At 45.7% G+C, this 16804-nt stretch overlaps 1 protein-coding gene across 1 annotated transcript; it reads left to right on the top strand.

The window, feature by feature from the left end:
• Positions 1 to 2103: 2103 nt before the first annotated feature.
• Positions 2104 to 16266, top strand: CLN6 (CLN6 transmembrane ER protein). Its single transcript, XM_079953561.1, has 7 exons — positions 2104 to 2262; positions 5600 to 5714; positions 7111 to 7209; positions 11106 to 11294; positions 11388 to 11443; positions 13518 to 13643; positions 14530 to 16266. The coding sequence occupies exons 1-7, from the start codon at positions 2210 to 2212 to the stop codon at positions 14819 to 14821; spliced, it is 930 nt and encodes a 309-aa protein (XP_079809687.1). The 5' UTR covers positions 2104 to 2209; the 3' UTR covers positions 14822 to 16266.
• Positions 16267 to 16804: the final 538 nt, after the last annotated feature.

Genomic DNA, 16804 nt, shown 5'->3' with positions numbered 1-16804 from the left:
ATTTTGTTTGATTGTTGCAACCTGCCTTGGGATTATGATTTCATGATGGGCAGGTTAGCAATTGGAGCAACAGATGCAACTGTGGCTACATGCCAGCTAAGCAAAAGTCAGAAGTTTCTACTCCCCCCCCCCCCGCACCCATATCTCTCTCCATCCTCCATTCAGAGAAGCAAAATGCATTTTAAAGGACACCAGCCAGAAAAAAGGAATGGGTGGAACAGTTAGCGAGGGGGGTGGCCCCAAAACCCACATTCACCCCACCCTGCCTTTAGTTCTCCACACTTTTTGTAGAGGGAAGTTAGAAGAGTCTTGGTGGGCCTGGGCTAAGATGTTGCCAACCTTATTTTCCCAGCAGTTCTCACATGCCATTAATAGTTGCACAGAAATATACAGTAATCAGACCTTTTCTCACACCTGCTCTCCATACCAGCAAATGCTTCACTGCTGAAATGGAGCAGGGTGCCATTTAAATAGGGTTGCCAAATATCAGAAAGTGAAAATCCAGACACTAATGTTGAGCCCCTTTTTTTGGCAGATTTGTCGAGTTAGTTAGTTTGTTCGTTTGTTTGGCCAAAGTTGTTGAGCCAAAAATCTAATTTAAAAAAGAAAGTTTTGGAGCTATTTTTAAAGATGTTCGCCCAAATCTACACTTCCAACATGGGTTGCCATACGTCTGGACATTTCAGCGATTTCCACCCAGATATTGTTTCCGACGGCTGAATCCCAGCTATGTCCCGGAAATTCCAGACGTATGGCAGCCCTAATTTAAATTGAATCCAAGAAAGCATGAGCCATCCTGGATCAGACTGAAAGTCCATCTACTTGGAGCTCCCGTTGCCAGCAGTGGTTGCCCAGATGCATCCCGAAATCCCGTAAGCAGGACAAATATATTAAAATATTTCCAAGTTTGCATTTTAATATATTGTAGCAGAATTGACTGCTCCCTCCTATAAAAGAATTAATTGATTGAAGTCTGCCAAGGCTTTCATGCACAAAAAAGCACATCAGCACTGTGTAATCATCAAAGTATTTACAAGGCTTCTGCTCTGGGCATCTGGCAATGGTGGTTCCAAGCCCCGGTGGTTGGGACAGGACAGTTGGAACAAGGCAATCTCTCCCAGATTTATCCTCTTAACTCCTAAAGTCACCTTTGCCAAGCAGGTGCCCTCCAAGTACTACTGAACTACAAACCACAGTTTCTAGGATTGTTTAGGGAAAGCCATTGATCTTTTTATCCCACATTTTTTTTTATCGTTTTCACTTATTTATTCAAGAAGCAACAATCAATATTCAGCAATCCATCCCACCCTACACAGAAGCACCAAATGTCAATTTAATTACATTTAACTTTTTTAATCATTTTAGTTTTTAAAGAAAGGTATCATTCCGCAAGTTGCCATGTGTCCTTGGAGGCCAATAACCACGCTCTATCAATTTTGCATATGCAGTAAAACTGTTCCAGGCAAATTGAAAAGTAGGGATTTTCTTGTCTGTTCGACTCTTTTGGACGTTGACCGTCCGTTTGTCCCTTAAATCCTGGAGTTGTGAGATCCCGATTTCAAACAGGTCTGCGTTTAGAGTCTTCCAATACCTTGCAATAGTAAGCAGTGCAGAAACTCTCAGGTGAGTAATGAGATCCTTGTGGGAAAGTGGCTGGGCAGTTTCTGAATAACAAAATAATAACAGGATGACAAAAATGCTAGGATCCAAAGGGACAGCTTGCGCTGTGATAAAGCCCGCTTTTTAAAGCGAATCTTAAAGTGGCATAAGAGTGCTTTTAAACGTCTGACGTGCTTGTCACCGGTCTATCCAGCGGTTGCCAAGGACTCCAACTCCCAACAGCCTCCTCGCACAGCTAATGCTGAGGGATGGTGGGAGTTGGAGTCCGGCCACCCCTGGCGGGCAACGAGCAGACCTAGAGCATGTGCAGAGTTCCTTTCCGCCTCCTGGCGTTCCCGCGCCTCTCCCGTGCGTAAAGGCGCGCAGCCACTGCTGCTGGTGATGGCGGCGGCCGGGCGCTGCTGAGCCTCGGAAGAGGCGGGCCCGGCCCTGCCCCGGCCGCTTGGCCCCGCCTCGCCTCGCCCCCTCCCCGCCCTCCTCCTCCTCCTTTCCCGGGCGAGCATGGAGAGCCGCGGCGGAGAGGAAGACTCCCGAGCTCGGGGGCGCCCGCAGGAGACGCGCTAGGCCAGGCAGCCCCAGCGCCCTCCCCATGTCGGGCGTGCGGAGGCGGCAGGCGGCCGCGGGGGTCTCGTCGTCGGGCAGGTGAGTCGCCCCTCGGAAGAGGGGAGATGCTCCCAACCCAGCACCCTGCAAGCCCGTTGGGTTCTGCCCGTTGGTCCAGCCGCTCAGGAGGCTGCTTGGGCTGCAGCGCAGCCCTATGGCTTTGCAAGCGTGGGGAGACGTAGGTCTCTGCCCCGAAGGCGCTGCAGCGCTTCTCTGTTGCGCCGGGCAGAGACGGAGGAGGGCGCCTGGGGAAGCCGCCCGCGCAGGGGCAGGCAGGACAGAGAGAGTGGAGCCTCGCAGGCAGGAGGCCACTTGCTCCAAAGTGCGGCCAGAATCAGGGCCTTTTGATCAGGGACCCTCCCCACATTTGCACAATATCCTATCATTGCTTGTGGTTTAGACGGTGTTTCGCAACGCCGACTTCTTTGCATGGAATCGGTTTAGGTGCGGGCGGATTTCCCCCGCCCATCCCACATTTTGCAAGGCTGGTTCTTATCTGTGGTGAAATCCTTACAGTACTTTGAAAAAAAAGGATTTCCCTGAGCAGGCAGGTCTAGTCCCCTCGCGGCGGAATATATCGTGCAAGGCATGACAGTAGCAGGAATTAATGAGAGGCCTCTCTTATAAGCCCCGAGGATCAACGACTTTCCTCGCTGATTCCCCCCCCCCCCTTTAATACTGGATGGATTTAATCCGTGTTCTGAGACAGAATCTCATGCTTTTCCAAGAATAAATTTCTGCAACCCACTTGCCACGCTGTAGCACAGTTTCCAAACGGAAACATTTTTGTCTTGGTGCTGATGTATATTTTAACTTTGTTTTATTATGAAAATTTGTGGTTGCTTAATTTGTGAACCGCCTTGGTAATTCCTATTCGGAATGAAAGCTGGTACATAAATTCCTTGAATTGACTAATAAATTGGTATGCATTTTTGAAAGCCTTCCACCAACACCAACACCCTGGAAAATTCTTTATTTCCAGTCTGATGGAAGAAACTGCATCATATCACATTTTTTAAAAACCAGCTGAAGTTCTGTAGAAGACTTCAGTCCTCTGAGGGTAGTATCTGGGACCTTCTCTATGGAGTTCAAATTTAAACTAGATCCAGCTCTAGAATTCCAGAACCATCCCAAATACTTAGTTAATGAATCTGTTAGGTCTCTCTCTCTCACTTGTTATATTTTAATTTAATTCTTCATTCTAGACAATTTGTGTACTGCTTAATTACAATCTTATACGAGCACATCTGTGTCTGAATAAATGACAAGAAGGCTTTTATGGGCAAAGGGGCTATTTCAAAGCAGCCTTCCCCAACCTAGTTTTAAGTGGCCCCCACCAACATTTTTGGGCTTCCATCAGGCCCAGCCAGCACAGCCGTATTGTAGTCCAAAACATCTGGAGGGCAGCAGTTTGGGAAAGGTTGCATCTAAGCCCAGAAAGCCCCTCTCTTTTGTCTCCCCATAAAACATGCATTAAAGCTGACTTTCCACAGTAGGAGGCAGCAGTGCTTCTGAATAAAACCATTTGTTGGGAACCACAGGAGCGAAGAGGGCTTTTGTGCTGGGGTCCTGCATGTGGGCTTCCAACAGGCACTGTGAGAATAGGATGCTGGACTAAATGGGCCACTGGCCTGATCCAGCAGGGCTCTTATATGATGAGCTTCTTGAGTAAGAGACAAGAGACCTCTGATGGGGAGGGACAGCCATCTCAAGAGACATGAGTTTTGTGGCACTTTAAAGATGGAGGATGTCTCTCAGTGGCTGCTAACCCTGATGCCCGTGTTCTTCCTCCACCATCAGAGGTAGTGATGCTTCTGAATACCAGTTGCTGCAAACTGCAGGAGGGGAAAGTGCTCTTGTGCGCAGGTCCTGCTTGCAAGCTTCCCACAGGCATCTTTTTGGCCGCTGAACAGGATGCTGGATGGGGCCCCTGTTGCAAGGCCCATCTGTGTAGCCAAAGGCTTTTGTTGACTAGTAAAGGTAAAGGGACCCCTGACCATTAGGTCCAGTCGTGACCGACTCTGGGGTTGCGGCGCTCATCTCGCTTTATTGGCCAAGGGAGCCAGCGTACAGCTTCCGGGTCATGTGGCCAGCATGACTAAGCCGCTTCTGGCGAACCAGAGCAGTGCACGGAAACGCCGTTTACCTTCCCACCACAGCGGTACCTATTTATCTACTTGCACTGGTGTGCTTTCGAACTGCTAGGTTAGCAGGAGCAGGGACCGAGCAACGGGAGCTCACCCCGTCGCAGGAATTTGAACTGCCGACCTTCTGATAGGCAAGTCCTAGGCTCTGTGGTTTAACCCACAGTGCCTCCGTTTTGTTGACTAGAGCCCACTAAATGCTCTGAATTCTTTGTCAGAGAACAGCTGGTTTTACCCAGTAAACCTGGACATGAGGGTTAACTGGCAGAAATTGAGAGAACTTGAGTTAACTGAAGGTGGTCCAGCAGGTGACCAATTCCACTCTTGGTTGGCCCAAGGTATAATCCTTTCCCCACCCACCACCCCGGTATTTTGACATAGCCCTACTGCAACTTTCACCAACAAGCCTCCCTCCATAAGTTTCTGAATCTAGCTTCCATCAGGTCCACATCAAGGCCAGTGGGATGATGGGGGTTGTAGTCCAAAACATCTGGAGGGTGCCAGCTTGGGGAAGGTTGCTCTGTTGCATTGAGTACCACAGATTAACCCTGCGTGGGTGTGAAAACTTCCTTTTGTTTGCAGTTGTGTTTGTAAGTTGCGCGTAACATTATTACTATTTAATGTATTTATAACCCACCATTCTCCCAAGCTGGGATCCAAGGCAGCTTCCAACATTTAAAAACATTGTAAAATGCAAAATTGTTTTTTTTAAAAATCCTACCTAAAAAAAAATCATCAAAATATATCAAAACACGTTTTAGAACCAGCAATTCAAGGACAATTTGCCCAGTGATCAGCATCGCCTGTCCTCAGTTTCCAAAGGTCAGTCTGAACAGGAAGGTGGAAGGATGACAAAGGCTGGCAGAAGGATAACAAAGAAGGAGCCAGTCTGACCTCTCTTGGGAGGGAATTCTGCAATATGGGGCATCCACAGAAAAGGCACCCTCTCGGGTGACCACCAACCTTGCCTCTGATGGTGATAGGACTGAGAGAAGGTGCTTATCTTAGCACCCAGGCAGATTCATGTGGGGAGGTACAAGATTTTAGGTAGCCTGGACCCAAGTCATAGGGCTTTATAGGTTCTAACAAGCACTTGTGTCCAGAAAGTTGTTTTCGCAGTGGAGTAACCTGTTTCCTGTCACTGGTCTGAGTCAGCATTCTGGGCCAGCTGAAGCTTCCAAACACTTTTTAAAGCTCTTTCTTTACTATTGAATAACTGTTCTCCTTGGCAGGCATGGAGTGGCTCAAGAGGAAGATGCCTGCAGAAACCCCCGGTTTCATTTCGACTTGTGGTTTTATTTCACTCTGCAGAACTGGGTGCTGGATTTTGGGCGCCCCATTGCCATGGTGAGTGCCGCTGCATTTTCATTGCCATCCGGTGGCTGTTAAAAATGTGGGTTCCGGGCAGAAAGAGGTTGGTCACTCTATGTGACCAGGGGACAGGGGGCAACGAAAAATTTTGGTCGCAGCATTTGGAATTTCCCAGAACCCCAGGAATTGTGAGTTCCTCAGTTCCTCGCATGTTAAAAGATTTAGGACAGACAACAGAAAGTACACAGTGCCTTAGTTAAACTCCGGAATTCCATGTGATGGAGTGATGGACCCCAACTTGGCTGGCTTTAAAAGGAAATTAGGCAAATTCAGGGAGGGTAAGGCTACCCATGGCTAGTAGCCATGATGGCTGTGGTCAGTTTCAAAGGCAGCATGCCTCTGAATGCCAACTTCTGGGAATCACAAGTTGGGAGAGTGTTGTTGCAGCCAGGGACCTGCTTTGGGGCTTCCCTTTGAGGCATCTGTGAGAACAGCTGGATGGGATGGGCCACACGCTTGATCCAGCTGCAGGGCTCTTCTTCCATCCATAAATTCCTGGGACAGCATTACCCAAGCAGCCTTTTCTTTGGAAGACAGAACGCTAGAGATTTTGAAATGCATGCTTTATTTACAAGTACATGAAGGTAAGCTGTGTGTGCTCCTGTTAAGCAGCAGATCTGATATCCCTTGAGAGGGAGAAGCCTCTCAAGATGCCTTGCGTGCAGTGTCTCTACCTGTTCCCAATATGAATATAAGAAGAGGCCTGTTGGATCAGGCCAATGGCCCATCTAGTCCAGCATCTTGTTCTCACAGTAACCAAAGCACAAAGCACTCCCCCCCCACCCTTCATTACATGGGCACAAACTTCCGAAAAAGCTCTGTTAGCTGGCAGGAATGCAGGGGGCAATTGTAAGGGGTGGGGGTGTTCATCCTTCCTTGTGCCTGGAAATCCTCCCCCACTGGCCCTGCCCTTATGGGGCAACATGGGGTTAGGAACTGGTGTTTTCTTGATCATGGTTAGAGTCTCAGGCTTGGACCTGGGAGAACAGGGTTCAAATTCCCACTTGGCCATGAAGCTCACTGGATGACCTTGGGCCAGTCACTGTATCTCAGCCTAACCTACCTCATAGGGTTGTTGTGGGGATAAAATGGGAAGAGAACCAAGTATACCACCTTGATCTCCAGGGTGGGGGGGAAGCAGGATGTAAATCCAATGAATGAATGAATGAATGAATGTGGTGGTCTCTTTTTCATTTACTGCAATCTCTGTTGCGCTTGGGTTTTGCTGCACAAAAGCAGGAAGGAAATGGCTTTTGTGGTCAGCCGTGACAAAAAGACTGTATAACAATATAAAACTAAAAAAGAAGTCCACTGCTCATTGTGGGCTGCCAGTGATGAAACTCATCCCTTCTTCCATTTTCCATTCTTTCAGATCGTGCTTCCGTTGGAATGGTTTCCCCTGAACAAACCAAGTGCTGGAGATTATTTTCACATGGCTTACAATGTCATAACGCCCTTTATTCTTCTGAAGGTAAATTTTTGAGCTGTGTTCTTCTCTCATTTCTGCTGAGGTCTGTTTGTGTGTTTTGGAAGGCTGAATAGCGGGAATAATGATCAGAGTGGAAAGTGAATTTTCTGAAACGATGGTGCTGAGAAGTAGTGCTGTTCCAAAATTTATATCATGTTCACTTATTCGTGCCACCAGTTAATGAGAAAAGAAATTGCACCAGAGAAAAATTTCAATGAAATTCTCATGGGTGGCATGCAGGATTTCTGTTGTGCTCACCTTACTCTTGAGAGTAAGAGAGTCTGTTCTTTCATTCTGCAAATCATCTTGCCAGTGGTCTACTTCACAGCTTTCTTAGGTGACCACTCTCTGGTTAAAAGTTCAGGGGGAAACATCATAAAGTAACTCCTCCTGTGTAGCTTTTTCAGATCAGGAGGCTGCAGGAACATTTAATGGAGAGAGAAACACAAATGCCACCTCTCAATGGCATAGTAAGCTCAAATCACCACACCTGTTGAAATTCTAAAGTGCCATGTTAATGAGGTAGAACTATGGAAGACTGTTGTGGCTAAGGAAGAAAACTTTTATGAAATCGGAGGACAGATTTTGGCACAGTGCTTCTCAGAACACACACCGATACAGCCAAATGTCACTGTTAACGTGGTAGAGCTTCATGATTGTGATGGGTGTCATCTGGTAGTGCTGCTTGCATTTCACATAATCAGTTTAAAAAATGACACTAGCTCTCCAAGAAGCATGTTACTAATGGAAAATGCTAAGCTTGGAGTTGGCATCTCAGAGCCCAGCAAAGTAAACTCAGCCATGCAAAAAGCCCAGAATTAAGTTTAAGATACTAACTGATGCGAAAGAAAGAGGGGGCTTTGCCCTGCCAGACCTAAAGTTGTACTATGAGGCCGCAGCTTTCTCCTGGCTAAAAGACTGGCTACTTCTCGAGGACACTGACGTTCTGGATCTGGAAGGTTTTAGCAATGCTTTTGGTTGGCATGCATACTTATGGTATGACTTATGGTATCAATAAGGCCTTTAAGAATCATATTGTCAGAAAAGCAGTGTTTAATGTCTGGACAAAATATAAAGACTTATTGGAAAATAAAACTCCAAGGTGGCTTTCACCGCTGGAAGCTAAGGCCCGAAAAAGACCCAATATGGAGGCCAAATGGCCAAAATATTGGGAAATACTAGAAAAAGATGGAGACAATTGGAAATTGCAGAGTTTGGAGAAAATGAAGGATAAAGTGCGAGACTGGCTACACTACGCTCAGATTAAAGAAGTTTTTAAAAATGACAAAAAGCTAGGGTTCCAGGTGGAGAAATCGAAGTTGGAAACAGAACTGTTAGAGCCTAAGACTAAGGTACTTTCAAGAATGTATAACTTGCTGTTAAAATGGAATACACAAGATGAAATGGTTAAATCGGCTATGATAAAGTGGGCACAGGACACTGGGCACAACATTATGTTTGAGGACTGGGAAAGGTTGTGGACCATTGGGTTGAACTTCACTGCATGTAATGCTTTGAAGGAAAATGAAAATGATATATAGATGGTACATGACCCCAGTTAAACTTGCCAAAATATACCATTTGTCTGATAATAAATGTTGGAAATGTAAAGAAAATGAAGGTACATTCTTTCACCTCTGGTGGACTTGCCCTAGAGTGAAGGCTTTCTGGGAAATGATATATAATGAGCTGAAAAAGGTATTTAAGTATACCTTCACTAAGAAACCAGAGGCCTTCCTTTTGGGTATTGTCGGCCAGAAGGTGTTAAGGAAGGACCGAACATTTTTTATGTATGCAACAACAACAGCAAGGATACTTATCGCTAAGCACTGGAAAACCCAAGATCTACCCACACTGGAAGAGTGGCAGATGCAGCTGATAGACTATATGGAACTAGCCGAGATGACCGGCAGAATCTGAGACCTGGGAGAAGAGAAGGTTGAAGAAGACTGGAAGAAATTTAAGATTTATTTTAAAAAGCATTGTAATTTGGTTGAATGTTAAGAAGGATGCTAGATCATAAATAATTGAGCACCACTAAACTAGATGGAATTAGGATGACAAGCGAGATTGAGGAAAAAACATAAACCTTTGGGAGGATTATTAGATTATATTTTAAATGAATGGGATATAAGAATGTAAACAATATGATAAATTGCGGGTAAGAATTGACAATGATGCAAGTGGGAGCGGGAGACGTGAGGGAGTCCAATGAAGCTAAGAAAATATGTTATGATATATGTTTCATTGTTTTTATTTCTGCATTTATGTTTAAAAATTTTAATAAATATATATATAAATAAATAAAAAAGCAAAGTAAACTCAGCCATGATAGCATTCACCAATGACAACCTTCCCCAAGCTTTTGATGTTGTTGGGCTCTGACTACCATAATCCCTAACCATTGGCCATGGTGGCCGGATCTTCTGGGTTTTGGGAGTTCAGAGCATCTGGAAGGCACCTGGTTTGGGAAAACTGGTCCATGAAATATTAGACTGCATAACTGCAAATGCTTGCCATAAGTAAAGCAGCTTTTCTCTGGCAGAAAACTGGGGCTAAGCAATTAATAATACTTAGCATTTTTCTAGCATTATTATTTTTTAGTGATCACATATGTGATCTTGCTGTAATCCTTACAGCAGCTATGGGATGCAGCCCAAATGATTCAGCAAAATAAGCTGTCGGAGCAACCTGCTTTTGAGTGTCTGTTCTCAGAGATAAAACATTCAGATAACAATTGTGTCAGAATAACCACATACAAAGGGGTTTGTTGAAATGCAAGCAGGTGGTGACAATTGCTTGTGAGCTGAATAGATGCCCATTTAAGTTTATATAGGATGTGTGGGTGCTTTTGAATTATGGTGCTGGAGGAGACTCTTGAGAGTCCCATGGACTGCAAGAAGATCAAACCTATCCATGCTGAAGGAAATCAGCCCTGAGTGCTCACTGGAAGGACAGATTGTGAAGCTGAGGCTCCAGTACTTTGGCCACCTCATGAGAAGAGAAGACTCCCTGGAGAAGACCCTGATGTTGGGAAAGATGGAGGGCACAAGGAGAAGGGGGCGACAGAGGACGAGATGGTTGGATAGTGTTTTCGAGGTTACCAGCATGAGTCTGACCAAGCTGCGGGGGGCAGTGGAGGACAGGAGTGCCTGGCGTTCTCTGGTCCATGGGGTCACGAAGAGTCGGACACGACTAAACGACTAAACAACAAAGGATGTGTGGGTGGGTGTGGGTGTGGGTATAAACACATTCAGGTCTTTGGAACTAGTGAGGATGTTTTCCGCAGTAGTTAGGTCAGTGTGAATGTTTAGGTTTCTGAACCATAGGAACTAGAATTACTCTTTTTCCCTGGCTTCAACTCTAACATAAGTTAATTTGGGACCAGTCTCATTGTTTCATTCTGCCTTATATGACTTAATGGCCGGCATTGCCTTTTAAATTTGATATGAAATTGCATTTCAAGAGCTTTGCAGATTGGGGTGGGGTGGAATCAGCCACTGGTTGTGGGGTACAGGAACACTCTCAAATAGTGCAGTGGAGGCAATGGAATTGGCCACTTCTGCTGAGTGGTGCTTTTGATCCTTCAGGCTAATGCATAACAATCAATTGCTTTGATGTGGAAAGGGTGGTTGGATTAGTTGCAGGTCAGTGGAGGCTGCAGTTCTGCTTTTCAATTTTTAATTTTAAAAACAGTCCTTTCCTTTAGGAAACAAATGAAATTAAGAAAATCATTGGAACCCAAGAACTGTGAGTCCTGTCTACAGGATGTTTCCAGCTCTTGCCTGAGGAAGAGAGGGGTGTGTGTTTGTGTGTGTGTGTGTGTGTGTGTGTGTGTGTGTGTGTAGGGCAGGGTCTGATTGTCTCTCCATGTTCTTGAGAGGAGTTTCCCATTGCAGCTCATCGAAAGGTCCCCCAAGACTCTCCCACGGTCCATGGTGTACATCTGCATCATTACCTTCGTCATGGGAGCCAGCATCCACCTGGTGGGGGACTCGGTCAACCACCGGCTGATCTTCAGTGGCTACCAGCTCCACTTGTCCGTCCGGGAGAACCCCATCATCAAAAACCTCAAGCCGGAGACACTGGTAACGAGAGGTTTTGGTGCTTCCTGCCTGCTTTGTTTCTGCTGCTGGCTGCGAAACTTTCATTGGCTTGACTCTCATTTCCTTCCTTTCCAGATTGATTCATTTGAACTGCTGTATTATTATGATGAATATCTGGGCCATTCAATGTGGTAAGTAAACTGCAGGGCGTTTCCCACGCATCAGGTTGGGGTATTGTGTTGGTGTTCCTCGCTCCCGCCCCCCTTTTCTTGGAGGAGAAAATGCCACTCAATAATAATTCCTATTTTATTTCATAAAATCTATACACCATTTAATTGTAAAAAAAAACCAGCTTACAAAGAAAATAAAACAATAATATCATCAGTAAAAACAACTCTTTAAAACATTCAAGGGATAAACCCAAAAATAAACTAAAAACAGATCAAATCAATCACCAACATTTACATCTCTTGGTAGGCTTGTCTAAACAAAAATGTTTTTAGCAGGTGTCAAAGGGAGTACAGCAAAGGCATCTGTCTGATGTCCATCGGCAGGGAGTTCCAAAGTGCAGGTGCCACCATACTAAAAGATCAAGTTCTTACAAATGTGGAACTGATATGATGGGGCACTTGTAACAGGGCCAGTTCCACCAATCGAAACACCTGAGTGAGCATTTAAGGGGTAAGGCGATCTTGCAGGTGAACTGGTCCCAGGTTGTTAAGGGCTTTATATACTAATAGCAACACCTTGAACCTTGTGCCTCTTTTTCAATTGGTTCCCAAAAATCATTTATGACAATTAAAATCTTGGCTTGGTTCCCTCTCCTCCACAACAGGTTTTTAATTAAACTCTGCACATCTCTTTTGGCTTGATCCCTTGTGGAGGTGCATTTTACAGATCTCTCTCTCCCACTTTTTTGGGGGGGGATGGGGGTTCTCACCCTCCATTAACAGTAGCATAAGAAGTCCATTTCTGGTTGTGTCTGCATTTCATTCTCAAACAGTCCTGACAGGAGGAAGGCGTGATTTTAGAAGGCACATACATAAATGATTCTCCACTGGGAAGTGGAGGGGGGGAGCAGCAGTAAGGACCCAAAATGAAATGAGCATTCTGGATTTAACAGCGATAGGCAGCTTGAATGGATAACCTTTTCTTCTGTTGCGTGTGTTCCCTGGTAAAATTGGTGACATTTATCCCTGGCTAATATGCGGCAGAATTTGGCTCAGAGAGACTTGATGTGTTTGGTTCTGGCTATTGACCTGTGATGTTAGCCATTGCCCTGGGCTGCGGAAGGAGCAGTGAAATGTTCTTGCTGCCTCTTAACTTCTGCATAAGTCCTGGAAGATGGCAGTTTGCCTGAGAGGCCCCCTTGCGCTTTTCTCCTTAAGCCATTCCTCGCATCCAGTTCCACCCAGACTTCTCTCGCTGACCTCCCCAGAAGCTCTGTGTTATCTCCCAAATCAATTGTGCTTTCCTTCGTTCGTGTGGCCATGGGTGGTTGCCAGCTGCGATTAGATAACAAACCGAGCATCTAAGCCAGCCCCTGCTTTTACTTGATTAAGAGCTAAGGTTAATGTTAGCGGTTAGTTACAACAGCCTCCCCCACCAACTGGGGATGATGGTAGTTGTAGTCCAAGATATCTGGAGGACAAGTTCACAGAGGAGAGGGCTCTCATTGGCTACTGGCCACAATGGCTGTGCTCCACCTCCACAATTGGAGGCAGCAGTGCTTCTGAATGCTACTTGCTGGAAACCACAGGAGGCGAGAGGACTCTTTTTCTTAGGTCCTGCATGTAGGTTTCCCACTGGCATCTGGGTAGCCACTGTAAGAAGAGAATGCTGGACTAGATGAGCCACTGGCCTGAACCAGCCAGACTCTTCTTATCAGGGCACCACATTGGGCAAGGATTGCTTGCCTGCCTGCCTGCCTGCCTGCCTGCCTGCCTGCCTGCCTGCTTTACGAATGAATGAATGAATGAATGAATGAATGAATGAATGAATGAATGAACGAATGAACAAACTTTCTGGCTCTCAGGGCTGTAAGGAGCAGCTTGAAACCATCTGCAAAGGACCTGGTCAGATCTCTGGGAAAGGGGACAGAGCACAGACCTTTACTACCACAATCCTCTTGTTCAGAGACTTCACCCAGTCTTCATGCTGTTAACAGCTGAAGCAAAGAACCCCTCTTTTCTGCATTAAATCTGGGGAGGGGCCTGTTGAAATTGTCTGCTGATGGCTCCGTTGCAATTGTGTTCCCTCTCGCAGGTACATCCCTTTCTTCCTTATCCTGTGCATCTATTTTTCCGGCTGCTTCATCCCCATTAAAGAAGAGCAGCAGAGGATACCTGTGGCTGCTTTACTCCTCATTGGGCCCAGCAGCCTCTATTACTGGTAAGTGAGCCAGGTGTGGCTTTGGAGAGGGGGAGAAGGGGGAAGTCACAATTAGATGCTACAGAGCTACATGAGGCCACAGATGCATCATCGGGGGGGGGGGGGCAGCCAATGTTCAAAGGCTGCTGCGAACATCCTGAATCTTAACCAAGATCCCTAGTTGTAACTTGGAAGAGTAGAATTTGTTCCTCTTAAGTAACACACATCTGTTTTTAATTGTTTTTCTGGAATATTGTTTTTCTTCAAGGTTTTGCTGGTGCTGCTTTTAACTGTGGTGTAAAGTTGTCCTAGATCAGTGGTTCCCAAAGAGCATGGTACAGCCCTTTGCCGGTGGGGGGGGGGACACTAAAAGACAGGGGGCACTGGAGGTGTAAATGACTATCAGACCTTGAAAAGCTGGTATCCCTGAATCAAGTTCATCAGTTTTGCTGAATTAATTAAGCTAGATAGCTTTATTTGGTTTTTAAAAAATAATTGTTAATTAATTACCGTTTTGAATTTCATTGTGTTCTTATCTTCCTTAGAAGGGTCACGCAAACCGCTATTCTGAATCGTGCTTTTTATAGGGTAGGGGGCCCACTAGGGATGAGTTTATGGAACCAAGGAGATGGTGGCCCGAAAAAGTTTGGGAAACACTGGTCTAGATCATTTCAATAGTTATCGCAACAATTGTTTGCAACCTGCCTTGATTCAGATTTTGTACAGCAAGGCAGGGCACAAATGTCAGAAATAAACTGTGTGCTGGTAAGCCAACCTGGGAGACCTCTTACCTGAGAGGCATCTTCTTCTAGTGCTGAATGTTGTCGCCTTCCCCATCTGCCTGCTTTGTCTTCCCTGCTTTATGAAGAAGCTCTCTGACCCGCGTCCCTTTCCCCCCTGCTTGCAGGTACCTTGTCACGGAAGGGCAGATCTTCATCCTCTTCATCTTCACCTTCTTTGCTCTGATGGCTCTGGTGATGCACCAGAAGCGGAAAGGCTTGCTCATGGACAGCAACGGACGCTTCCTTTTCTACTCCTTCATCATCACACTGGTATTGATCGCCCTGTGGGTCGGCTGGCTCTGGAACGACAAGATCCTCAGGAAGAAATACCCCGGCGTCATCTACATTCCGGAACCGTGGGCTTTTTACACCTTGCACATGAGTAACCTGCACTCTGCAAAGGGGGAGAGCATTTAACTTTCTTTGGTTGGGGGGCAGCGGAGAGAGAGAATTTGAAAATGCAACCCTTGGCCCCCAGTCTGCTCTGTTGCAAGCACCATTGAAGAGGGCATGATGTGTGCAGTGGATCAGGCCCACAGTACAGAGCAAGAGAAGTTCCTTTCTCCCCCCCCCACCACCACCACCAAAAAAAATTCAATGGTTAATCCTAACGTAGCTCAGATAAAGTGCTGCATTGTGGTCCTATGCAGGTTTACATGGAAACAAGCTCCACTGATTTCATTGGGGCCTACTCGCAAATAAAGCCAGGCCTACTCAGAAATAAATGCTGTTGAATTCAGTGAGGCTTCATTCCCACGTAAATTGGGTTAGGGTTGCAGCCTATGTCTGTTTAGGATCACGGCCTTAGTCTGTAATAAGGGCATGTGTGGGTCGTACAGAGAATTATTTACACCCATTGGGATCCACCATTGAACCTGAAATATTTGTCTGCTTGAGCTCTAGGTTTCTTCATCCTTCTGGTTCCTATGGCTGATAAGGTAACCTTGTAAACACATCAGCAGAGTCTGTGAGGATCTCAGAAACCAGAGAGGATCATCGCCAGCAGGCCTCCCATGGTCAGGGCAGGTTCATTGCTATGCATACCCCTTTGTTCCCCATTTTCCTTCCTGTGTCCTGCAGAATAAACTATGCAAAAGAGAAGTGAATCTGCTTCTTCTGTACAGTCTAGCTTAGTTCTCGCTGCCTTTTTATTAAAGCCCAGGGTTGGGAGAGGCCCACCGATGTCTGCTTTTGGTTTTGAGAGCAGCTACTGCTGAAAATTTCAGTGGAGTTGCTTTTTTGTTTTTGTTTTCTTTATCTTAATGGATTTTGAAATGCCCTCTGATCATTTTGCAAGAGGAAGAATACCGTTGATCCCACTGGGGACCCCACTTCTTAAACCACTCCATAGAGCCCTGCTGGGCTCACCATCTGAAGCAGCTGGAGGTCACCAGGTTGGGGAAGGCTGTTGAAGAGGCAGGTGCGTGCATGCGCACACACAGCCATGTTCAGAACCTGATCCTAAAGCAGAACCTCAAGAATGGCCACTGAGGCATACTGCACAGCTCTGATCACGCTCTGATCAGGAAAGCTAAATTTCTGCCACTTGTCGAAATGGATTTTTCCTCCTTGCCGCATGCCCTCTTTGTTCCACTGCCTGTTGTCCTCTCTATGCTTTTCCTCCCCTTTGATACTCAGGTAGAAAATTTTTAATTCTAAGGGAGGTGCACGGTTATTTTTTCAAAACTTTTTAAGGACTTGTTGAGTAGAACTTTCCTTTGTAGCCTCAAATTCCTGGACCGAACCTTCATTGACTGTTCGCCTTCCATGACTTTGCCTTGTGTACATTTATCCTGAGTGTGATCCAAACTAAGTGGATGTAAAAGAGTTTGTTGGCAGAGAAATAAAAGTTTGCTAAAGTATTTGTGGACTGAGATTTTATTGTTTATTTATTTTTAAAAAAAAATGTTAATACAGACCAAGGTGGAATCTAGACACATTTAAGTAACACTGTGAAATGCCTTTTTTAAAGTGTTTTGAGAAATATATTGAATTTGCCATAAGCTCACCATTGCCAACTAATGTCACATTTGTATAATACACTTAAAACACACTTAAAACATATATAGCTGAGTCCCAAGTCTCCATTTCCTGAACCTGGCCTGATAGCTAACTGGCAGCCAGTGCAAATCTTTCAGCTGCAGCATTATACAAGTGTTAAATAGCACTGGGTACAGGATGGTGCCCTGTGGCACCCAACAGCATGGTTGTCAGAGGGTCAAGAAATAATCACCCTGAAATCAACCCTGAGATAGAAGTGGAACTGCTGCAAAACAGTGCCCATTTCACAGAACCTATTCAGGAGGATACCATGGCCAATGGTACCAAAAGCTGCTGAGAAAACAACAAAGAATGGCAGGGTCTCATTCCCCCTGTCCTCTCAATAAAAGTCATCCTTAA

This window comes from Podarcis cretensis, assembly GCF_951804945.1.
Source record: "Podarcis cretensis genome assembly, chromosome: 14".
Taxonomy (NCBI): Eukaryota; Metazoa; Chordata; class Lepidosauria; order Squamata; family Lacertidae; genus Podarcis; species Podarcis cretensis.
The sequence above is the reverse complement of the archived record's forward strand: the minus strand, read 5'-3'. Positions and strand labels throughout refer to the sequence as shown.